This window comes from Sander vitreus, chromosome 18 (genome assembly GCF_031162955.1).
Source record: "Sander vitreus isolate 19-12246 chromosome 18, sanVit1, whole genome shotgun sequence".
In the NCBI taxonomy this organism is placed as follows: Eukaryota; Metazoa; Chordata; class Actinopteri; order Perciformes; family Percidae; genus Sander; species Sander vitreus.
In genome coordinates this window covers 3,613,598-3,638,336 of record NC_135872.1, presented here as the reverse complement: position 1 = coordinate 3,638,336, position 24,739 = coordinate 3,613,598, and the positions used below count along the sequence as shown (strand labels likewise).

Sequence of the window (24,739 nt, the reverse complement as noted above, 5' to 3'; positions counted from 1 at the left end):
CCACCTGTCAGAAAGACCCCCCACCCTTCCCCTGACACACACACACATACACACACTTTCAAACACAGTAGAGGAAGAGCCGTTGCAGGTTTGTTCAGGAGCAGTTTCCGCTGCCTGTCAGATGATCAGTTTCCCACCTGAGACATTTTCAAACGCCACAGCTTTATTCTAGGAGTTAAAAGAACACAGTCATGCTGTGTGGAGCTTAGTTAACAGTAAAGCTCTGAATGTGGCGCAGTTATCTGACGGCCCTTGTGTTTTATAAGTGCTACAGAAGATAAATAAATGTCCTTGTTATCGTTACGAGCTAAGCTAAATGAGCTTAGGTCTCCCAAACCACGTGTCAGAGCCGCAGTTCCTGCAAAGTAACAGAGCCAAAGCCACTCGAAACGTAAAGACAATCAATAGATGTCAGTAATTAAAACTGTAGGCTTTACCTCACAGATCTTCTCTACTTCCTAAAATCTGATCCCTCTCAGATGTAAAGTTAAGACCGATAATGTAAAATTGTCATTTGTCATCAATGTCATTTTTTCCAAGCAAAAATGCCAAACATTTGCTGATTCCAGCTTCTTTAAAATGTGAGGGTTTGATGATTTTCTTACTCGTAAATCTTTTGTTGAATGAATATCTTTGGGTTTTGAACCATTAGTCGGAAAATTACTAATCTAATGTATTACCTTGGACTCTGGGAAATAATAACCGCATTCTTCATTACTTCCTGAAGTTTTATCGACAAAACGAGACATTTAATCAAGAAACCATAATCCCAATAATCGCTAATGAAAATATATTCGTTGCAGCCCGACAGACGCGGCTTTCAGAATGAACAGCTTCTACTCGTTCATTCACTCGTCCTTCATCATGTGGCACATAGAGCTTGAAGTTCTGTTTTATCTTTTTGTGATGATCAATAAATAGTTTGCTTTAGTGTCGCAGCCCCATCCCTCTGGCAGATATCTGAAATGCTACATCACTGGACATTTAAAAAAAACTCCTGAAACACCACCTGTTCACCACAACCTACAACCTCCTTTAGCTTAGCCACAGTGATTCTGTAACCTGTCCTTGGGTTTCTTGAAAGGCACTATAAATAAGTTAGTAGTAGTAGTAGTAGTAGTAGTAGTAGTAATTGTAATTTTTGGGTTTAAAGATGCTTAAAGGTCCAATGTGTGGGAATTTCTCCCATCTAGCGTTGAGATCATATATCAATCAACTCTCTCGCGCCACGCAGTTCAAAGTACGTATTACAGCTACGGTAGCCTTCACGCTTCAAATGGCCGGTCTCTTGCTCTTTTCAATATCGACATTTTCTAGACCAAACAGTTAATTGATTAGTCGGAAAAACAATCACAAGGTTAATCAACAATCATAACAAGCGCCAATAATAGAAAATTAAAGCTCTTTCTGATTTGACATATCTGATCACTTTACTTCCAACGTGATTTGAAAGTTGACCTGAAACACATTTTAACTGTAAGGTATCATGTTTTGTCAGGTTTTATTTATTAATTTATTTTTTTTACAGTGCAGTCTGTCGACAGGTGGAAAGCCAGTTTGACTGCAGATGTTTTTATGTTGTTGGCTTTGAGCGTCACAACGCCTCAAACATCCTGGCTGCCTCAGGCGAGCCAGCGTGTTCACACCGTCAGCTGACTGACAGAATAAATTATAGATCTGCGAAGATGGGAAAAGAATCTGATCAGCTGCAGCTATTATTGTTTAGTTTTTTGTTTTTTTTATTAGGACAGTGTTACATTAATCAACATTTCTGTAAACGCGCCAGTATTAGACATTTTCAACTGTAGTCCTAGTTACCCAGCATGCATGTCTTTATGGTGGGAGGAAACTGGAGCACAGGGAGGAAAGCCACACAAACACGGGGATAACATGCAAACGCCACACAGAAAGTCCCTGCCCTGCCCGGACCGGGGATCAAACTCTGCAGTGCCAACTTAATGTGAGGCAGAAGTGCTAACCACAGAGCCACCAGCCCAGTTAATAAAAAAGTTTAAAAAAATTGTTATAAAAAACTTATGCACACCTATTGATAAAGTATTGGTTATGTTTAAAATGTATAATGTTGTTTTCACAGAACTACGGTGTGGAGAAGGACAACCTGAAGACTCTGGTGGGGAAGATGAGAGCGGCCCACCACAACCTGAACAGCTCGGTGTCGCAGCGCAGGAAGAACCCCGCCTACCACTGCAAAATCTCCCATCAGCCCTCCAACGAGTTCCTGACCGCCGTGGTTGAGCTGATTGGAGCCGCCAAGAGTCTGCTGGCCTGGCTGGACAGGTAGACACAAATCCAGGGTTTTCCCTACCAGCATAAGACTTGGGGTGCAACCCCATTAATATTTGCGCCAGCTCATCTACCATGTCGGTGGGACAGTTTGAAGACCTTCTGGGGACGCTATGGTTCGGACAGCAGCCTCTGTTTAGCTGTATTGCGATTCTCATAAGTAAACAACACAACGTGATTGGTTGATGTCTTTATTCGCGGTCAATCTCCTCCTTTTGGAAAAAGATTACGTTGCTTTCTAGTTCAAAAACATATATTGAGTTGCGAATTAATCATGCGGAAAAGAACGCCCCAAGGTGTGAATACACCTTAGGAGAAATACCAAAAAAGTGTCCCACAAAGTCTCTCACACACAGGTACTGTATCAGTGCGGGTCCTTGTTTGCTGTTGAGATGTCTGTCAGCTGTCGGTGCGCCTCTCCGTCTGCTGTTTGACTCCTTCAGCTTTTTCTCAGCTTGTATCAGCTTGAAGAACATTCCTGCTCACTGCAGCTGTTGCACAGTTAACACCGACAAGTTTCTGCACTGACGCCCAAAACACACCTGACATCTGTCGTGTGTCAAACCACGCACACACCAACACCTTGAGCTGGTGTTGAATCTGAGTCTAGTATCCATTCCAGAACATTAAAATCTAATTTTTAGCAAACTACAGTATCGAACAAGACATTTAAGATTCGGTTGAGGTGCGAAATCAACTTTTGATTGCAGGCACAAAGTCGAATTCGGGGTTGGGGTCCTCCCATAAGAAAATGTTTGGTTTTTCAATTTAAAGTCACCTGGCATCACTTTGAACCATTCCTATTTCCACCATAACTGTGTCTTAAACGTTGGAAAAGCCAGAGCAGATAATAAATAAAAAGCTTAAAAACAAAACTTGCTAAAGTCCATGATGAAAAATATGATGAAAATACGAACATTTTGAACCAGTGTTTTCCCTCACTTAGTGGAAGATTTAGGTGCATGTATTTGGCGGGGGGCGGTTAGGAGATCTTCCTAAAGAAAATGTGGCATTTTTCACCAAAATAAAAGCAATTTCCCCATACATTTTGTGTCCCTTTGTGGTAGTTTTGCATCATTTTGGACCATTATTATCACCATAGCTGTGTCTGAAATGTTGGAAAAGCTCGACAAAACTTGCTAAAGAAATCCAACTACAATCATTAGATCTGAGAAAAGTCGTTTAGTTCATATTGATGTAATGTAATTGATTTTACATTCAAGCTTAGGTGGTGCCTAAAACGGCTTGGGTGCTGGCCTTAAGCCTTATTAGTAGGGGTGCATAATATATCGACTCAATATCGTTATCGCGATATCACGTTGCGCAATATTATATCGAAAGTGTCGCGATAAGTATGCAATATTTAGTTTATTTTGTGGAGCGCTGCGTCCCGTCCGTTTGCTGTGTGGCTTAGTTGTGTTTGATTTAGTGCTCGCTTGAAACGCTGTAATGATCATGTTTCATTGTTGTTTCATCATTCATCAGTTACCGTGCCACTTGCACATATTAGTGCACGTAAGCGCACGGGTCCACTACGTGACAAACCCTGTGGAGCGTACCATGTGTGTTCATATTTCGAGAGAGTGACAGTGTAAGTGAAGAAATAGATAGAGACAACAAAACGGAACGAATCAGAGAAGAGAAAGAAAAGTTGTGTCCTGTTCTCTTATTTATGTATTTGATACTGTCCAACCAGTAAAACATGTCCTGTTCTCTTTATTTATGTATTTGATACTGTCCAACCCGTAAAACATGTCCTGTTCTCTTTATTTATATATTTTATACTGTCCAACCAGTAGAACATGTCCTGTTCTGTAGACATGGTCCTTATTTATTTATTTATTTATTCATGTTGGACCAGTCCAATATGACTGTCAGTTGAGATAAACCTTGTGTTGTATTTGTCATGAATCTATTTTGATGCGTTTTCCCATAACTGTAATTTTACATATGTTTAAAAATATCGAAATTAATATCGATATCGCAATATTCATAATCGATATCGCAATATCACATTTTGTCAATATCGTGCAACCCTACTTATTATGCAAGGGAAAACCCTGCTATCAGAACCCGACCCGACAGACCCCTGACAGTATCGGCATCGGCTCATGGTTTCACTCCAGATCGCCTCGCTGTAACAACACTTATATTCTGTGTTTCCAGGACTCCGCTGACGAGCGCCAACGACTTCACCTCCACCAAAAGCAGAATCATCCAGCTGTGTCTGGAGCTCACCTCCACCGTGCAGAAGGTCAGTGAGGCTCAAACATCCCTCCGCAGGGGTTCTGACTAGGGCTGCAGCCAACCATTATTTTCAACACTGATTAATTTGCCGATTATTTTCTCGATTAATCGCTCGGTCTATGAAATGTCAAAAAATAGTGAGGAATGTCCATCCGAGGTGATGTATTTTATATATGTCTTGTTCTCTTCAAGATATTCAGTTTAATGCAGTCTTGCATTGCCAGACCCTCCTCCACAGCGCTGTGGAGGAGGGTCTGGCTAGTCCACACAGCATTCCCGGATGGGAGAAAAACGTGCTCTGGTTTATTGGCATTTCTTTAAACCAATCACAATTGTCTTAGGTGGCGCTGAGCACCGGGCAGAGCCACGGTGCCTCTGCAAAATAGCCTCTGGAAGGAACTTGTTTTGGTGGAACACGTGTACGTTCAAAAGTTGTTTTAGATTGGACAGATAGTCTAGCTAGCTGTCTGGATTTACCCTTCAGAGATCTGAGGAGCAGTTAACCATAGTCCTCAGAAATCCACCGGAGTTTAAAATTACAATACAAAGAAAGAGGAAGGTGACGGACATCCGGCGGAATTTCCAGCTGCACCGGAGCCAATCCCGGAAGTGGAACGTCATGGATTTAAGTTTAATGTAATATAAAACCAAGGAAAGCAGGAAAATCTCCATATTTTGAGAAGCTGAAAACCGCATTTCCTGTAATTTTTGCATCAAGAATTACTTTAACGATTAATCAATTCACAAAATAGTTTGAGATTATTTTGCTATCGATCAACTAATCGATTAGTCGCATAATTCTTGCAGCTCTAGTTCAGACTTTTTCATCGACATCTTCTTTGACTGTTGTTAAAAAGCGACGTCAGAGACAGAAAGGTCCTGACTTCTCATGTTGTGACCCCGGGGACTGTGTATTTTTTTTAGGCTTTGATGATGATGATGATGATTAAGAACCAGATAAATTCTCTTTACATGTACAAAGTCCTTTTGATGGTGATTCTCTTTCAGATATCAGTGTTACCAAAACAAGCCAGAGACCGAGACAGTTTTTACATTTTAATGTTTTGTTCCTTGTCATTTCTGATTGAACACAACAGCGTTTATGAGACGTTCTTTTAGAGCTGATCGATTAGAAAAAAAAGTCTGTCAGCAGCAAAACGAGCACTTTTGTGAAGGTAAATACAAGCTGCACAACTGCCCCATTAACTTACATTGTGGCTTGTTTCACCGCTTCAGTCTCGCTTAATACTGGACCAATGTCAAAGATTGTTGTTCCCATCAGTCACTTAGACACATAAACATAGGCAAATAGGGTCCAGGTTGAAAAAAACGGCAGTTACCCTTTAAAAAACTGTGAAACCGTTAAACCAATCAACAGTGAAATTTCCCTTTTAATACTTTTCCCGTTGAACTATTTTGTTATTCATTCAGAACACAGGACAAAACAAGAGTTTATCAGCAAAACATAATGGATCATTAGCAGCAGAAATCGTAATTAAAATTTTGATTAATTGCAGAGCCCTATGTTCATCTGGCGGACTATTTCACTTGGTTTAAAATGGTTTTTATGAAGAAAAAAACAACTTCTATTCCTCAAATCCTATTTTCTTTTTAACAATAATAATATATTAACAATAAAATAACTCAGCCGACATATGGAAAGTATTTTTTTTTTTTTTTTTTTAGGATTCACAGTTGAAGTTGGATATTTTTTGCAGCGTGTCACCTCCCTACACATGACAGCAGAGAGTTTTGTGGCGTTGCCGCGCTCTCATTCAATCATCCTGTCAGCCCGTTTGCAGGGAACTGTTATTTCTCTGACCGCAGGAGGAATCCTCTGTGTCTCTGGGAGGCGTTTGCCGTCCCTCCCTCTGGTTTCACTCTCCTGTAGGCTGTCATTTCTCAAATATTTGTTTTCCCCGTTGATTCCTTTCTTTTCTTTACCCTCTCTGTTTACCCACACTGACAGTTCTCCACACAGACAGAATTCTGAAATGGAAAGCTGTATCATTTGATATGACGTGCTTGATAAGTTCTACTTTTGTATATCTTGCTGAACATTTATTTTCACAGTTTGTTTCTGGTTAGTGTGTGTCTGTAGATTGGATGCAATGTAGTACATATCTGAAATACAAAAAGCCTGAATTGTTATGCTTTTTCATGCAGAATGACTTATTTCCAAGAAACAAAAAGCACAGGTAAAATGAAAGTATTAAAGTGGTGCTTTTGCATGATTCTTTGAGGAAAAACTTGAATTTGATTTAACAAATAATTTTTTTTTTAAAAAGTTTAACAAATCCCATAAAATACAGAAACTAACAATGCAATACTTTCTGACTTTAAGGTTCTCATTATTCTCTTTAATCTTTAATTTAATTAGTCGACTAATAGGTAGTGTTGGTCTTTATTTGACAGACTTCTTCAGTAGATTAATCATTTTTACCAACGTTGTATCGCTGACGGTGTTTCCGCACGGAGGATTATTACTGTCGCACACCGAGCTGACGCTGCTTGCGACACATGCCATAAAGACTGATTACAAAATGAAGAAAGAGCATAAGGGGCTAAGAGAAGAGACAGGCTGGAGAAAATGACAGAAAGTGTCCAAAGTTTGGAATCGGTTCAAACGTAGTTAAAACGAAAACTTTGTACAATGTGTCTACTGCAAAATGGAACTAGCTTAGCACAATAATATCACGACGTCAGTGCTTCAGCATCTCAACAGAAAACATGGAGTCTAACTTAATCATCCATTCCACGAAGCGGACCCGACAAAAGTAAATCACAGAGTTGTATGGACGATGAAACTACACCAAACACAACAACTACCAAAGACAAAGAAAATACCTAGTGGTGACCCCAATTTGATTTAAAGAGCCAACTTGTTGACTATCCCTTCGGAAAAACAGCTGATTGTTGCGCACCACTCTCTCTCACCCTCTCTCTCTTCACGGAGAAACAGCTGATCAACGATCAAACTCATATGATTTCATTCTGATTTTGGAAACAAGTCTGCGACAGTGGAATGGCTTGAAAAGCCAGTTAGTGTAAGGTTGGCATTCGTCGACTAAGAATGTCTTTAATCGAGGACAGGCCTAAAGGCTGGTATTACTTAATGTTTCTTATTATCAGCAAATCTCATGAAAAGACAGAAACTAACGATGCATCTCTCAATACTGTCTTTAATGTTCCGAGAATTCCCTTTACCCTTTTAAAATATCTTTTGTTTCCAGTCCCTGTTTCTATTCTACATGTTCCTTGTTTTCACCAAAGCTACAGAATATACAAAGCTTTATATTGAGTACAATCTTCAAACCTGCACCCAGTTTGTGCCTCTCATGTCCTCGTTATTTGATTGACACAGCATCAAAGATACGTCTCTGGCGATACTTAAAGTAACCCAACATTGTCTACGTACATTTATGAAGGCATATTTTGAACCATCTGGATTTTTCAACAATTGCAGGGCCTTTGCTCAGTTTACTTGTCACGAGGAGTTTGTGAAAACCGTTGCATGATGTCTCCTGCAGCTCTGAAAGGAGCTTTTTCAAAAAAAATATATCCCACATCAAGCCAGAACATGTTTGACTGCCTTCCATCTTTTTTTGAGCAACTTGGGAAACAGCAAACATATTTTTTCTATCATGCAGCAGATGGAATAATATTTTATCCAAATGGTAAGAAGAGTCTTTGAGAAAAGACCATGTTGTTAAGTGATGTTTTAGCTCTGTGACTTGAAGATAATGATAATGAAAAAGTCTGATATTTTGTTCAGGTACACTTCTGTCAATAACCGCACATGTATTCATTCTTTTTTATTTGACTTTATGTTGACTCAGATCTAAAGTAAACTTCTGTTACTTTGAAAAGTCTGAGGCAGCTTTTGTTTTTAATTAATTCATGTAAGCATGCAGCCCAAAGTGCTTCACAGAACAAAATAATTGAAACACAGATGAAAAGAAACAAAAACAAAACGGAAGATACAAAATGAATAACAATAAAAAAATTAAAAAAAAAAGACAATACATGTTAAAAAATAATTTAAAAAAATTAAATAACGATATAAAGACGCCCGTTTTCCAAGAACATTTTATTCTTCGTGAATATATGAACTGAAACCAGTGGCTTGAAATAGGAGTCACCTTATTTCATATGCAGAATTTCTCACTTATCTTGATGTAAATGCAGATTTTGGTTTAGGATCTTTTTAAGTGAGTTTTTTGCAGCGTGACGTCCGTCACTCAGTGTGTCTATCTCTTTAATTGCAGGACTGCACTGTTTATGAGATCGAGGAGAAGATTCTGGAAGTGGTGAGTACCGCTTCTCCTTTTTCTTCTGGTTTGGATGTTTAGAGATGTTGATTGGAAACACACACACACACACACACACACACACACACACACACACACACACACACACACACACACAGTCAGTGAACACACGTTTCCTTTTCCTGTCTTGTTCTGAGCGTCCAGTGGTGTTCACTGTGTATGTGTGAATCTGCAGGTTTGTTTATTCAGCTCAGGATCCACTTCCTGTCTTAGATAACACTTCCTGTTGGTGGCCTTTGCCCTGCTGTGCTGTGCTGAATCAGCTGATGTTGAATCACTTTCCCTCCTTGCCACCTTCTTATGTGACTTCTGACTCTCCTCGGATAAGATCTCAAGTTTTTCTTTAGTTGCATAAATAACTAAATAAATTTAGTGTCGGTGTACTGTAAGTATTGAATGTTGACGCTTTTCACGTTTTTTCAACATTTTATTTTTACACGTTTGATGCTTTCAAAGACATTTTTGTTTACATTTTTGACAATTTGATGGGGGGGGGGGCTGTTACGCTTTTTTGACGCATTTAAAAAAAAAAAAACCTTAGCGTTGAACCCTGCTTATGTTATTACAATTTGGCATATCTAAACAAAATGAACAATGACCATCAGCAGTCCTACCCCTTAGGATCTTAGCTAATGTTAGCAGTTTATTGCGGTTAAATGAAGAAACCGCGATTATGTCGAAATAAATTGACAACTAGACAATTATGTAATAATTGTTACAGGCCTACTGAGGCCCCATCAAGGCTGAAGTCCTCTTTCAAGTGAAATGACAAGGTGAATGCAAAGCGTGGGTCTTTTTAAAGAGAACTATATGCAACAACACCCATCATAAAAAGGGGCTTGGACTCGGATCAGGAGAAAAAAAAAACCATAGGTCTGTTAAAGTGCTCATATTATGCTCATTTTCATGTTCATAACTGTATTTAGAGGTTATATCAGAATAGGTTTACATGATTTAATTTTCAAAAAACACCATATTTTTGTTGTACTGCACATTGCTGCAGCTCCTCTTTTCACCCTGTGTGTTGAGCTCTCTGTTTTAGCTACAGAGTGAGACATCTCACTTCTGTTCCATCTTTGTTGGGAGTCGCACATGTTCAGTACCTAGGTAAGGACTACTAGCCAGTCAGAAGCAGAGTATGAGGGCGTGCCCTGACAGTACCTAGGTAAGGACTACTAGCCAGTCAGAAGCAGAGTATGAGGGCGTGCCCTGAGAGTACCTATGTAAGGACTACTAGCCAGTCAGAAGCAGAGTATGAGGGCGTGCCCTGAGAGTACCTAGGTAAGGACTACTAGCCAGTCAGAAGCAGAGTATGAGGGCGTGCCATGCTAGCAGCTAGGCGAGCATTATAACGTGTGTTCCAAAGTGACCACGTTTGTCTCTGAAGTAAAGGCTGGACTACAATAGAGCTGTTTGGAGCAGTTTGTGAACAGTGTTTTCTGTTGGAGATGGTAAGTCCCTTTGGGGTGGACTTTGGGCTTTTTCACTTTGTAAACTTATAACGTGCACAAAAAAAAAAGATATATAACACAATAAAGGACAGGGAAAACGCCAAAAAGCATAATATGAGCACTTTAAGTAATCCATCCTGCTTTTGGCCCTGTGAACAGTGAGAGGTGCTTTAATATGTTGTGTGATATTGGTAGACAAATATTAAAATTCAACTTTTAATATTTTTCCTGTCCAGGGAGAACTGTGTATCTCCAGATGTGTTGATGTTGAATGTTTGTGATGAACTGAAGGATGAAATGTTCCTCTATGTGTTGAGATCCTCCTACTTCTTAAGCTAAATAAAGTCTTTTTGTCTGTTGCTCTCTGAAAGGTTTTTGGGTCAGTTTGTTTGTCCAGGTGACGAGGAGGGAAACACTGCAGAGAGAGATAAAGTAGCAGGTGCCCTGAGAACAAAACAAACTCCCACACAATGTGCTGTAACGCTGTGAAAGCCTCGCAGTTTTGTGTGTATACAGTCGTGTAAAAAAAGTGTTCGGTAATTAGACTGTTCTCCAGCCCAGAGAAAAGAATGTCATTCATAAACAAACAATAAAAATCACCAACGTTTGCAAATCAAAAGAATAGGAAGGTATGTAGCAACGCATTATGTAATAAATATTCACTTCACTACGTAATAACACCCGCATTATGTATGAGTCTGCTGCATTTTGTAATTAAAACCTGAACCCAATATGTAATTATTTTCTCTGCATTTAGTAATAAATTATCACTTAATGCTGCTGTTCTTAAAATATGCGGGGGTTGCACTTTTTTTTTTTTTTTTTTTAGAAGATGTAATATGGTGCATTTAAGGTGCCGTAGGTAGGATAGGGAAGATCCAGGACTTAGCCAAAATATTTGAACATCAACAACTTCTCAGTCCCTCCCCCCCTTTCCACTAAAGCCCAAAACGGTCTCCTAAGCCCCTCCCCCCACAAGGGAGAATGAATGTGTGTGCATGAGCAGTGATTGACACGCAGTTGGACAGTACTAAAATAGTAGTAAAATACACTATTTGTTCAGTTGATTAGTTTTACCTCATTGACCTCATTGGTCAATACACATCACTAATGGCCCTTACCCACTGCTAGTACCAGCTCGGCTCGACTTGACCGCGGTGCTCCCCCGCGATTGACTCTCCTGGGGAGCATGTTTTTCTGCTTTACTTGTATTTTCCTTGGATTTGGTCCCCCCTGCTGTGCTTCAGGGTGTCTCGTCATTCTGATGGTAATACGCGTCTGTGTTCAGTTTGTTCAGGCCTCAGGCTCCGGGAAGAATCATCTTGTCTATTGCCAACAGTTATGCAACATCTATGTGTTGCTGCTCAGATGTTTTAGGGCTTCATCTGTCTATTTTTATCTTTTTCTTTTCCACAGAGAGGGCAGAGGTCAGGGACAGACAGCTTTAGTGCCATAGCAGGTAGTGATTCAGCATTTTAGTGTCATCAGAACGGACGCCGGTCATCATGGGAGATACAAAACTGGCATAAGGCCACCGTGCTGCCAGTGACGTCCTCTCTTTAGGTTACATACGGCTGCAACTAATTATTTTCATCATTGATTAATCTGCAGATTATAGACAGATAGGTGTGAAAGAGGCCCATCAGTCTTCAAATTGTTTGATTTGCTTTACAGCACACCAAGAAAAGTAGCAAATTCTCAAGTTTGAGAACCTGGACCCATCATCATATTTTTATACCTAGACCTAAATGAATAATCAGTTATCAAAATAGATAATTGATATTCTGTTAATCAACTGATTAATTAAAGCTGCAGTGGGTAGGAAAGCAAAATGCAAACGGCAGAATTTCAAATAGAGTTAAGAGCTCTTCCTGCAGCTCTCCATCTCTCCTCTCTGTCGCAGAACAGCCAATAAGAACGCTCTCTCTCTCTCTCTCTCTCTCTCTGAAATGACCTGTGATTGGCCAAAGTCTCCCGTTCCTGAGGAGGTGCAGAAGTCTAGTTTTAGGTAAGAAAAGAAAAGGACAATTTTAAAAGAATAAAAGACAGTTCAAGGAGGTTCAAGCTCAAATAAAATCAGGCAAGGCTAGGGGCGCCTGGGTAGCTCACCTGGTTGAGCATGCGCACCATGTACAAAGGCTCAGTCCTCGACGCATTGCCGCAGGTTCAATTCCAACCTGCGGCACTTTGCTGCATGTCATTCATACTCTCTCCTCAAAGTATGTACCATACAGTAACAGGAGGTCTGAAGAGGTCCGTGAAGAGCCTGAATGAAACCGCCACTGACCTTGAGTTGTTTTTTCATTTTTCAGTCCCGAGCTCTGAACGCCGTCTGCGAGAAGACGGTCCAGGCGACCTCGGTCCCCTCAGAGAGCGGGATGTCCTGTCTGGAGGAGGTGCACATCACCAACATCAAGCCTGGCGAGGGACTGGTGAGCTCTGAAAATAAGATGAAACAGTAAAGGATGGCAAAAAAACGCACAGACATCATCTTTTACATTCAGACATATCAGCGGGACGTCACTGTCGGATACGTGCCAGACGTCTGTAAAAACAAAAACACAATTTAAACCCCACTTCCTCAGAGAAACACTGACGGGTATTTTAGTGCTGCACCATGAACCACAAACAGCACCGAGTCCAAAACAGAAACACATGTAGGTCCCAAAAAAAAAACCCACAACTGCAGCGAGGAATTACCAAGAAACCACATGAAGTTATTTATACGGAAGATTCATGTATACATTCTCTTTAAATGTGTTTAATCTTTCAGGGTATTTACATCAAATCCACCTACGACGGGCTTCACGTCATCACAGGAACAACAGAGAATGTGAGTGTGGTTCTGTGGTTCTTTTATCACAACTGCTGTGTTTTGTTTTCTGGATGGGGGGGGGGGCACAGACATTTAGTCCCTTCAGTTTACTTTCTAACACCCAAACTCTGTGATTCTGCCCTCCAGTCTCCTGCAGATAAAACTCAGAGGATTCATGCTGGAGATGAGGTGGTTCAGGTCAACAAACAGACCGTGGTGAGTCAAAAGTCCGGCCTATTTGCTTTCTTGCTGAGCGTCCGATAAAAAGATCACTTATCACTCTCGCGTCCGTATGGTAAATATTAGAGATTGCTTTCCGATACCTGAACTTATGTATCGGCTGATACCGAGTACTGATCCAATATCGGTGTGTCATATATTTTATTGTTCAGTGTTTTCCTCTATGTTGATTTTACCTTTGCGGTCCGCCACGGTAAAATTTCTGCCGCCACGGTATCAGAAATAGGGCAGACGCACAACAGGGTTTCTGCTACATACACCGCGCGCCGCCGCTCCGTCAGCTGTTTATGAAAAGTCATAAAGTCGTAATTACACGACTCTGCAGAGCCGTCTGCTCTACTGAACTCAAGCGAACTGTCAGCCGCTCTCTCTCCTCTTTAGGGTGAGCAACTGGAACAGTGACAGGACGTCATCACTCACAAAGTCATGGCAACCAAATAAACAACAGGGCGAGTACTACTTGTTGGTCAATTTTAGGCAAAGTGACAAACAGCGACGAAAGCTGCGACATGAAATCCGCACTCACGCGTGAAATATGACTGCTACAGTTTATTGGAAAATAGCGTTGTGGACACTGACTTTGATGAATTTACTGTTTGTCAGACCCCAGATGAGACTAGAAGCTAACGTTAGCGAACACTGCGGTCCCTCTTCCTTTGACTGTGTGTAAAAATGAGCGGTGACGTTAAATCACCCTACGGTACCGTCTATTTGCTGGATGGTTTCAAGGTAACAGTCGGTAGCTAACATCAAATAATCTGCCAACGACGAGTTGTGGCTATATGGGGGGTTAAAGCTCTGATGTTCTAAAAGTATCGGCCCATTTGTTGGCTGGGAGCGGTGACTTTCTGGAGTTTTCTCGTTTTTAATGAATGAACTTTAGAGGTGCTGGAAGGCAGATTCTTCTATCTTTGGACAGTGAATAAGTGTAAATCAAAATATCAAAACCTTTTAAAAAATTTACTTAATTTGATTAATATACATGATATTTTTGACCATACAGAACATCCAATTGCTGTTAGACAGCAACGACATTTAAATAAACAAGTAAGAAGTAAAGAAATGGAATAAGGTTTAAAAGTCTAGAAGAGTTCAGGGCTACGTTCAGCCCCGACAAAACGCAGCAACAATTTTTTTTAAACTGAAACGGGGGTGCGTTGAACACCCTGTTGTGTGCGCAAGCACTCTGCCGAGTTTACAGACACGTCTCTGCTGATTGGGTATCACCTGGGACACAGCCAATAAACGAGAGACACACCCACCAAATGAGAGAAAACATATCTCAAAGCTCGCTGTACACCATTTCACACCGTTCTGAGGAAACATGTCGCTCAACCAGGAAACCGTAGCATAACGGTGCACACCGTTTTGAGATTGAAAATTGTCTCTGCTCTGTGATTGGTCCAGGTGGGCTGGCAGTTGAAGCACCTGGTGGAGAAGCTGAGGGCGGACTCGGGCAGCGTTGTCCTGGTGGTGAAGAAGAGGCCGTCAGGAACGAGTGGCGGCTTCGCTCCCGCGCCGCTGAAAAACCTGCGCTGGAGGCCTCCGCTCATACAGGTCACCTGCTGTGAAGACACGGACATCTAACGCGCTTCTTTTCTGTTTACTTTTCTGTAGACGTGCTAACAGCAGGAGGTTGTTCTGTGGTTGTGGAGCTGTTAAATGCTGTAGGAAAGCCCCCAAAAAAACTTTAAAAAAAACTTGTTCAGCTGGAGTTTTTCTATTCAACAGAGCTACAAGTTTCACACGTTTATTAATTAGTTTATTTTTTTTCTTCTGGGTTTTATTTTCAAACGGCAAAATTACGCGATTGAGTGCTGCTTGTCAGCCAGCCAACACTAAACGTTTCTGATGTCTGGAGCTTCTCAGTGGCATTTGAATGCACCACACAGAGACAGAGGCAACCTGAAATCTGTTATTCTTACTTGCTTGCTTGCTTGCTTGCTTACATACTTTCTAAATACTTGCTTTCTTTCTTACTTTCTTACTAACTTACTTACTTACTTGTTTACTTGCTTGCTTACACACTTTATAAATGCTTGCTTTCTTTCTTCTCTTACTTACTAACTTACTTACTTACTTACTTGCTTACTTACACACTTTCTAAATACTTGCTTGCTTTCTTACTTTCTTTCTTTTCTTACTTACTAACTTACTTACTGGTTTGCTTACCTACTTATTTACTTGCTTGCTTGCTTACTTACATAATTTCTAAATACTTTCTTTCTTTCTTTCTTACTACTTACTAATATGTGTGTGTGATGTTTAGGCTCCTCGCAGAGTTTCAAACTGAGGGAATAAAAAATAGGAACTTGTCTGTGAGGGGTGCACATGCACTGTAGTAGTAAAGGAAGAGAAAAGGGGATAACAAGTAATGATTTTGAATTCTCTGGCAGCTGTCGGCTGTGGTTGGCTGTATGAAAGCAACCCTTCCCCCAGGTAAATAAAGCGCCCCTCTGGTCCATTCTCCTTCTGTCATCGTAGCTTTTAGTTTCTGTTTGTGAGCAACCAGTAAACACAGCAGCCACCCAATCTGCTGCTCGCTGAGGTGTGTGGGAACAATGCATCCCTTCTTCCCCTTTCCTGGGAAAAAAAAGGGATAGGAAAAACTCCAAACATAAGGCTGCGTTGATGTCAGACTTCTTTGGAAGGTGACTCATTTGTTACTCCACAATGTGACGGTTCTGAATTCAATCAAACGGCCGTCAGGGCTTCTGTGTTGACAGGGGTCCAGGATGTGGTGTGTTTAGGGGAGATAGGCGTCTTAAATCCCCCCCCCCGACAGCACGGTTCAGTCTCTAATCTCAGTTATCAAAACAGATCTGAAGTCCGTTTGTCTTTACCTCACCGCCACTCCTACCCTCCGGGTCAAAGGTCTTCTTGAATCAACGCTTACGGCCTCCTCTGCTTACACTCGCCCCGGTCATCACCTTCTAATGGAAAGTACATTATCCTAATGGTTATTTTGACTGCTTTAAATTAAAGTGCCCATATCATGCTCATTTTCAGGTTCATAATTGTATTTTGAGGTTTTTCAAATTTTCAAAAAAACACCATATTTTTGTTGTACTGCACATTGCTGCAGCTCCTCTTTTCACCCTGTGTGTTGAGCTCTCCGTTTTAGCTACAGAGTGAGGCATCTCACTTCTCTCCCATCTTTGTTGGGAGTCGCACATGCGCAGTAGCTAGGTAAGGACTGCTAGCTAGAAGCTAGTGCTGCTAGTGGTTAGCCACCTCGTTCTCAATGGCAAAACACTGCTACAACACACGAGTTCACCCTAATCTTCAAAATAAATTGTATAGAACTACTTCCATGTTCCTGTTCTGCAGGTATTCCACGCAAAGTTGGAAGTGCGCCCTCGTTTAGAAGAAGTCTCCCGGCTAATCCTGCCTTGTACTACTGAAGTTGGAGAAACAGCTAGCTGATGTGGTATTAGCTAAAGTGGTTAGCACACACCGACTGTTTCGGCCGATGACGTAGACGGCCGTGCAGATTTTGACCAGCTCACCCGGAGACTGAAGGCAGGATACTTTCAGAAACCGTATCTCACTCAGAACAGCATGGATGTTTTTTTTTCCAAGTTTGTATGCGTGTGGAAGCACCAGAGACACAAAATAACACCCCAAATCCCAGAAAAAGGAAAAATGTTCATAATATGGGCACTTTCAATTTCAAGAGTTTAATTTTTGGACCTTCTTGATGAAGGTCCGGAGCGACCGAAAACGTTAGTTTTCGGTAAATAAACGGTGGTGCTATAGCAAGAGCAGGGTGTGGGATTTCGTTCCTTTGTTCCAAGTTGATTATATTTATAACGCACCTGCACAGAAGAATTTTTGGATGTTTCTTAAATTTTTCAAATAGTTTCATTTTAAAAAAGGAAAAAACTAACAATTCTTAAGAGCATTTTTTGGGGACTATTTTTAGCAGCGGATTAATCCACATTTGGTGCTCTATAGTGAGTGTTTGGTGCAGGGGAAAGGTTTGTGGGATTGAGTATATAAAATAAGCATAGAGTGTGTGTGTGTGTGTGTGTGTGTGTGTGTGTGTGTGTCCATGGTGCTCAGAATAGCTCTTTAATCAGCAGAGGAACACGTTTCTCGCTGTATCTTAAGGTTTTCCTTCAGACGTGTTTTTGCAACTCAGACGAAGCAGAAAAGGAGCTGAGTGAAGTTCCTGTGTTTATAGAAGTACAGAAGCGTTGGAGGGCGAGGAAGGAAACAAAAGAGCTTTGTCTGCTGTTTCTCCCCCAGAGCAGGAACGTCTTACTGTTGTTTTACGACAAACACCATTAAAAGGAGTCATTACGTCCTCCACTGTGTGTGTGTGTGTGTGTGTGTGACAGAAACGTTGTTAAAAGCTCTCCAGACCACAGAAACACTGATTTAGAAATAGTTACAGCAGGGACATGTGTAGCAACAAATGCTTTTTTGTTTTCCATAATTATGAAAGCAATATTGAGTGTTTTTTGTCTTTCTCTTGTCGTGTCCAGACCTCTCAGGGAGCTCCGGGTCTCTACAGATCCCAACAGCCAGAGACCTCAGACGCTCCTGGGAAGAGAGGGACGACGGCCATATTGGATCTGTACGTCCCTCCTCCCCCTGCGGCCCCTTACGTACCGCTGTGAGTTACCACACTGATTCAGCAGCTCGCTGATTGACAGTATCCCAGTCGCGGTTATAAAGTGGAACTAGGGCTGAACGATTAATCACTTTCGAATCGAGAGACGAAAGAATGCAAATTAGAATCAGCTAATCATGAAGACCGCGATTCAGCGAATGTGAAATATTTAATTGAGTGTTTGGTGTAACGTTTGGTTCAACATTCTTTTTATTATTATATTTACTGTTCAAATGCTGGAATAATGTTACCTATCACAGATTGCTTGTTTGTATTGATTTTGTATTCCTTTATACATTACATACATACATCTACATGATGGTAGAAGGTGCAATATGTAGATGCTGCCACTGAACTGAGGCGTGTCATATTTTAGGTTACAGCAAAGTATTATTATTATGATTATTATTATTATTATTATTATTATTATTGGAATTATTTTTATTATTATAACTTTAGCTTTTGTGATAAATGTTCTGTGTTTGACAATGTTCCACGCTTATTAAAAGAAAAACACTTATTGCTGGCAGTTCATATCTACTGTCTGTTCTCATCCTTGCATAAGAACAGAGAGCCATTTTGATGGTGTCTCATGTTATAATGCTCCTTGAAAACTTGCTAAACTTTTAAGAACAAACCGCAAATCGACTCGTAATCGCAATATCGGGTAGAAAACTCACAATTAGATTTGTTTCCCCAAATCGTTCAGCCCTAAGTGGAACCAATGATTCCTTTTAGGGGAAGGAGAATACGTTTTAATCCTTCTCCTCCTGTCCTGTTCCTCTCTGAAGAGACGGGAACGTGAACGTGTCTCCGGGTGTGAAAATGAGGCCCAAGTCTCCAAACTCGTGTCTGGACGCAGACGTGCGGCGGCGCTCGGCTGTCCCCGACGACAAACGGACGTCCGTCAGGTCCCCCCCGCCTGAACACAACCAACCAACCGCTGTGTGCCTTCGACAGCGCTCGTCTACACGCTGTGAGTGCACAGACGCACACTTTTATAGTTATGAGGACAAGTATTTCTTGGAATTCAAGCATTAAAATAATCAAATTTAAATTAAAAATGTCTGCGGTTGACAGATAAGAAATATGAAACTTTGTTGGTTCCTGTTCCTGCTTCTGCAGATGTTCAGATTAATGGGAGCAGATAAGATACATCATTTAAGTTTAATGCAATAACAAATGGCTAGTCAACACCCAAAGATGTCAACACTGATCCAACTGATATATCTGTATATAAGTGTAGATTTATGTTTTTGTTTTTTAGACTGTAATGAAATGTGGTTTTAGTTGTTGAATATAAGGCAAGAATGTAATGTGATTGTATCTGGTGCACATGTATTTAAATGTTAAGATGCCTGTCATTGCTTTTTAGGGAGCTAATTGCAACATCTGGCCAGGGACAGCAGATAAAAACTAGCCTTCTGGCTAATTCTGGCATATTTACAGAAATGTGTATTAATATGCACTGCCCCTGTCAGAAAAAAAATAAAAAAAATAATAAGGAGTCACAAAAAAACAGAAGATTTAATAGCATTTATCTATTTGCGTATTCTAATTTTTGTTGTGTCTGGACGGTTCGCAGGTAAACCTCGACCCGTCTCCATGCCGGTGGAGTCGTTTTCAGGGGACCCGTCCTCCAGGCCTGGGGCTCGGGGAAGGAAAGGTGAGCTCCAGCTGTCCTAGTCTCGCATTGCCAGACCCTCCTCCACAGCGCTGAGGAGGAACGTCTGGCTAGTCCACACAGCATTCCGGGATGGGAGAAAAATGTGCTCTGGTTTATTGGCATTTCTTTAAACCAATCATAATCGTCTTGGGCGGAGCTAAGCTCCGGACAGAGCCACGGTGCCTCTGCCAAATAGCCTCGGGAAGGAACTTGTTTTGCTGGAACGTGTGTACGTTCAAAAGTAGTTTTAGTCGTGCAACAGAAAACTCAGATTGGACATTTAGTCTAGCTAGCTGTCTGGATTTACCCTGCAGAGATCTGAGGAGCAGTTAACCATAGTCCTCAGCAATCCACGAAGGTTAGAACGCCAACACAAAGAAAGAGGAATGTGACGGACATCCAGCTCAACGTTCCCAGAAATTAAATGTTGTCGATATAATCTAGATTTTGGGGGAAGGAAAGGTGAGCTCCAGCTGAACTAGACTAAAACTAAACAGCCAAGCGCCTGTAATCTCTATAACCGTTATCAGTAATGGCCGCCTGTCTGGCTCATTAACAGCCAAGTACAAACCACAGCAGGACGGCCTGCGTGCTTAGAATTTTTACCTCGTTAATTATTAAACCTGAGAGCTGCAGCTGTACTCCACCTCACAAACTAATGTGTGGATCTGAATGTGTGTGTGTGTTTGGCAGTTTATCCAAGATAGCAGGCTGTGGAAGTCAGTGCAGTTAAACAAAGACACATTAGGGTTTGGACTGTTTTCCACTGACGAGATTTAACTCGACGGCTGGCAGCTGTCATATTGAGTCATTTATACGTGACTTCATCTTTTAAAGCTACAGTCGGTAACTTTTGAAAATCGTTGCTACGGCTGTTGTACACAAACTAACCAGTCAACAGTTTGCAGGAACGCGGTAGAGATGCATGGCCAAAAGAAAACATTATGAAAGACTTGGACTTGAACACATTTTTATATGTGCGGAAACATCGCTACGACGACCTTTTCAAGAAACTGGTTGAATGAACGAAAGAGGGGCGCTGTGTTTGTCACCGGTGGAAAATCCTATTTTGCACGGCTGCATGTAAGCGGGAATATTAGTGGAATATTCACTTTCATTAGCCATGTAAACAGATTAGTAAGAATATTGTCTTTTAAGGAATAAAAGCAAAAACTGGAATATTGTGTGCATGTTGGTCTATATCCTTGATGTTCCACTTCCGGGATTGTTCCGTTGCCGCTTTTTGCCGGATTTCACTCATTTGCTCCGTTGCCGCTTTTTGCCGGATTTCACTCATTTAGGCCGGATATCCGTTGCCTTGGGCTTTCTTGGTGTTGGCATTTAAAAACTCTGGTGGATTTCTAAGGACTATGGTTAACTGCTCCTCAGATCTCTGCAGGGTAAATCCAGACAGCTAGCTAGACTATCTGTCCAATCTGAGTTTTCTCTCGCACAACTAAAACAACCTTTAAATGTACAAATGCTAACAAACCAGAGCACTTTTTCCTCCCATCCCCGCATGCTGTGTGGACTAGCCAGACCCTCCTCCTCGCTGTGGAGGAAGGTCTGGCAAAGCGAGCCTATGTGCATATAAACGTAGTCCTAGAGCTGTAACAATTCCAAGTTTTGCTGTACAATTAATTGTCTCAGAAATAATTGCGATTAACAATATAATTGTCTCTTTCAGTCAAAATGTATATATTACTTTTTTAAACAAATAAACATTTTGAATGAATCCCAGGATACATCTTTTGGTTAGATTTCTGTCATGTGACCCAGATAATGTAATATCACAAATACAAAGCCTATGAAGTAAACCACACCTCTTTATTATCATAAAACATTTTCTAACTGTACTCCCCACTTGTAATTTCTGTTGCTATAAATGTATTTAGGGTCAAGTGCCAACAACGTACAATCGAAATAATAATAAAAATATATAGTCCGACCAATAATCACTTATATAATTACTATTTGGCATATTTAAACAAAATCAACAATTACCAGTCTGGTGCCTTAACACCTTAGATTATGTTAGCAATTAATTGCGGTTAAACAAAGAAACCGTGATTATGTAAAAACAGTTAGACAATTTATTAATTGTTGCAGGCCTACGTAGTCCGTATTCACTCATTGTTTCCATCTGGTCTCCTGAACAGGGCAGGACGTCCTGCACAGATATCTGAGCAACGAGGGTATCAGCACCATCACAGAGGAGGAGCCGTGTTTCCCTCTGCCGTACCGAGGACACCCGTCCCTCCGCGGCGTCGACCACATCAGAGGCAGCCAGTGCTTCATCAACGCCAACCTGCACAACAGCGCCACCATCCCTTACCAGGAAGCCGCGTCCAAGAAGTCTGCTGCCTCCACCTCCACCTCTGCTGCTGTTTCTCCACCCGTGGCTGTAACCAAACAGTCGACGTCGCTGCTCGGAGGCTGGCTGGCTCGTCTCAGACTACTCAGCCACTGACGGAGTCTCGGCGTCCATTTTTATTAGATAAAATGCATTCTTCTCACCTGGCTCCTAGTGGAGGCTGTGTACTCGCACCCTGATCCTGTGGATGTCTACAGGAAAAACAAAGTTTTTAAATGTCTGTTAGTTCAAGACCTTCAGCAAATAATTAGTCAAATACAAACAGCTCATGGAAAATCAACTTCTGGTATCGACCAAAGATCTAAAAAGTCAAAGCCAGAGCAAAGAATCATCGCAGAGCAACAGTTAATTGTTTTTCTACATTGACCAGGACAGTTTTTATTCAATTTATCACCATGAACTTCATACTAGAGACTCCATGCTGACACTCAGTTTTCCAGTTAAAATAATTCAAAATACAAAATTAGAAAATTCAATTTAAGCTCTAAAGATAGCTCAACAGTAATTATGTATTTCACTGTGGCTTTAAATAAGTATGACATTATCTACACCAGTTCTGAATTTGAACCAGTTTCTTATATGTATATAAAAACTGTAAATCGGTTAACGAACACACTTTGCAATGTCGCTTTTTGAATGCTGAAAACAAACTTTCTGTAACACAGTTTGGACCTGCTGAGCTTCCATAGCATTCCAAACGTGGAAACATTCAACTTGTGCATGGAAACAGAAAATAGTTATACTTTTTTGTTTTGGGGCCTTTTAACTGCTCAAAAAAGTACCTCATAATTTCTGTTTATGGCAGCCTGAATCTACTGAGAATGAAGCTGGTTTTTGTTTTTAACAGATTTGGGCTTCTTTTTATCGCTCAAGTTGATACAACAAGAATCAATAAGCAGAATTAGAATCAGTACATTTTAACTATCCCATTAAGTCCACATTTCAAAGAGCAATTAATCAAACTTTAGTGGATTTCTCGTTTAAAAATGGTGAAGCATTTCTAAACATCGGAGCTCTGCTGCATCCAGTCTTTTCTCTTTAAATCTCAGGAGCCGCTAGTGCCTCTCAAATCTGTATATATGTTTCATAGATTGTTTTTATTTTATCACTGCAAAGATGTGCTTATGAGAAGGTAAAAAAGAGCTCAACGCTGTTACTTAATATTCCTGACACTTCACAGAAGTCTTGTTACAACAGGAATAACAACCTTGTTTTTAGGAAACGATTTAATGAATTAAATGCTAGTTTAACAAAATGCTTCAACAGTCAAAGGAAGCATGGTAGATAACATTAATAAAATGTTCATCAACAGGTTTTTTTTAACGAGAAAACTTTTAAGAAAGCAGTCTTCAAGTTATGGTAAATGAAAAAAATAACTTTCAAATCTGTTAAATTGTTTTTTAACGAAAGAACACAAACTGAAGAAGTAATGAACCCTTGCACCATTTGGTAAAGTTCACAGTTATAAAGAGAAAATGTTATCACATTTTATTCTAAAGTTTTGCTTATATTTTTGGTTTAAGGATGACTTTTAAATGTTAAATTTCAACACGTGTTGTCTTTTATTTTTTTTAAGATTTGACCTTACATTTATCAGTTTAAACTTACACTTGAGTTTATTCTGAAGACTGCTGCTGCTGTCATTTGACTTGCAGATTCTGCTGAAAGCTGCTTACAATTTCAGGTAAAACTAACTGATAAGTATTTCAGGTGTGGCTTACTGCACTCTTTAAAAAAAAAAAAAAAAAAAAATGTCAGTGGCTCCTTTTAAAGGTTCTCTGAAGAACTCCTGTGTGTTTGAGATTTCTTCATATTTCATTATGCAAAATGTTCTGACGGAGTTCCTCAGGGAACCATTGTGGATCCTCTGGTGTTTACAATCTGAGGAACTCCTTAAGTTTCCTCACGGATCTTTTTCTTTACAAAAGATGTTTGTGGTTCATGTTAGGTGCCTTTATACTAACAAAACATTATGCAAAATCAACGCTTGTACAAAAGATTATCAGAGTGTAATTGAAACTGTAAATATCAGAGGCGATGGAAGTTCTTTTTACTCAATAGAAATGTGCAAATACTGTTTCTCTAACATTTCTTTAGATTTTTAGTTTCATAACATTGTTTATTTAAAGTGAGACTATGTAGCTTTTAAAGCAATAAAACACTGTTGCTTTATTCATCACACTCTGCTAAAGCCACGATTTTGATTCTAAATTGAAAATCGATCAAAACAAGCTTTCAGTTTTGATCATGGAATTTAAAGCGGAGCTTTTTTAGCTTAATTTACCTTAACTGAACAGCTTCGGAGTCATTGGAATGGTTATATTACTTTTTTCAAGTTGAATGGTGGTCGTCTCGCTCCCCTTTAGCGCCTATGAGCGGAAAAACCATCCTTGCAACTTTTGGCCAGCGAGCCGCTGGCTCGCTGGCCAAATATCAGGTCTTGCCATGTAACAAATTGCTTCACGGCACTGCACACATACGCCCATTCAGGGACCGGCTAACAAAGTAGTGATGGAGTTTTTCACACTATTGTCATGGCTGAGGCAGCAAAAAAGAAGCAGAAAGCTAGGAAAGCATTGTCGGAGGAACCGAGAAAGAGGAAACGGCAGACTGACCGAGCGAGGAGTCAGACACAAGTAAACGTAGGAGCTGCCAAATATCTATTCTGAAGCTGTAGGGGGGGCTCTATAGAG

The 24,739-nt window shown here is 40.6% G+C and overlaps 1 protein-coding gene across 1 annotated transcript in view; it reads left to right on the top strand.

Annotated features, from left to right (window-relative positions):
* The window catches only part of LOC144532989 (connector enhancer of kinase suppressor of ras 3-like), a 59,007-nt gene extending 34,548 nt beyond the window's left edge, over nt 1-24,459 (top strand). Inside the window, exons 3-13 of the mRNA XM_078273984.1 lie at nt 2,096-2,298; nt 4,471-4,558; nt 8,820-8,861; nt 12,646-12,765; nt 13,107-13,166; nt 13,296-13,364; nt 14,796-14,945; nt 17,879-18,009; nt 18,798-18,982; nt 19,592-19,672; nt 21,832-24,459. Coding sequence (XP_078130110.1) covers nt 2,096-2,298; nt 4,471-4,558; nt 8,820-8,861; nt 12,646-12,765; nt 13,107-13,166; nt 13,296-13,364; nt 14,796-14,945; nt 17,879-18,009; nt 18,798-18,982; nt 19,592-19,672; nt 21,832-22,142 — 1,440 coding nt within the window. The 3' untranslated portion in view covers nt 22,143-24,459. The remainder of the gene's footprint in view (nt 1-2,095; nt 2,299-4,470; nt 4,559-8,819; nt 8,862-12,645; nt 12,766-13,106; nt 13,167-13,295; nt 13,365-14,795; nt 14,946-17,878; nt 18,010-18,797; nt 18,983-19,591; nt 19,673-21,831) is intronic.
* The last annotated feature ends 280 nt before the right edge of the window (nt 24,460-24,739 follow it).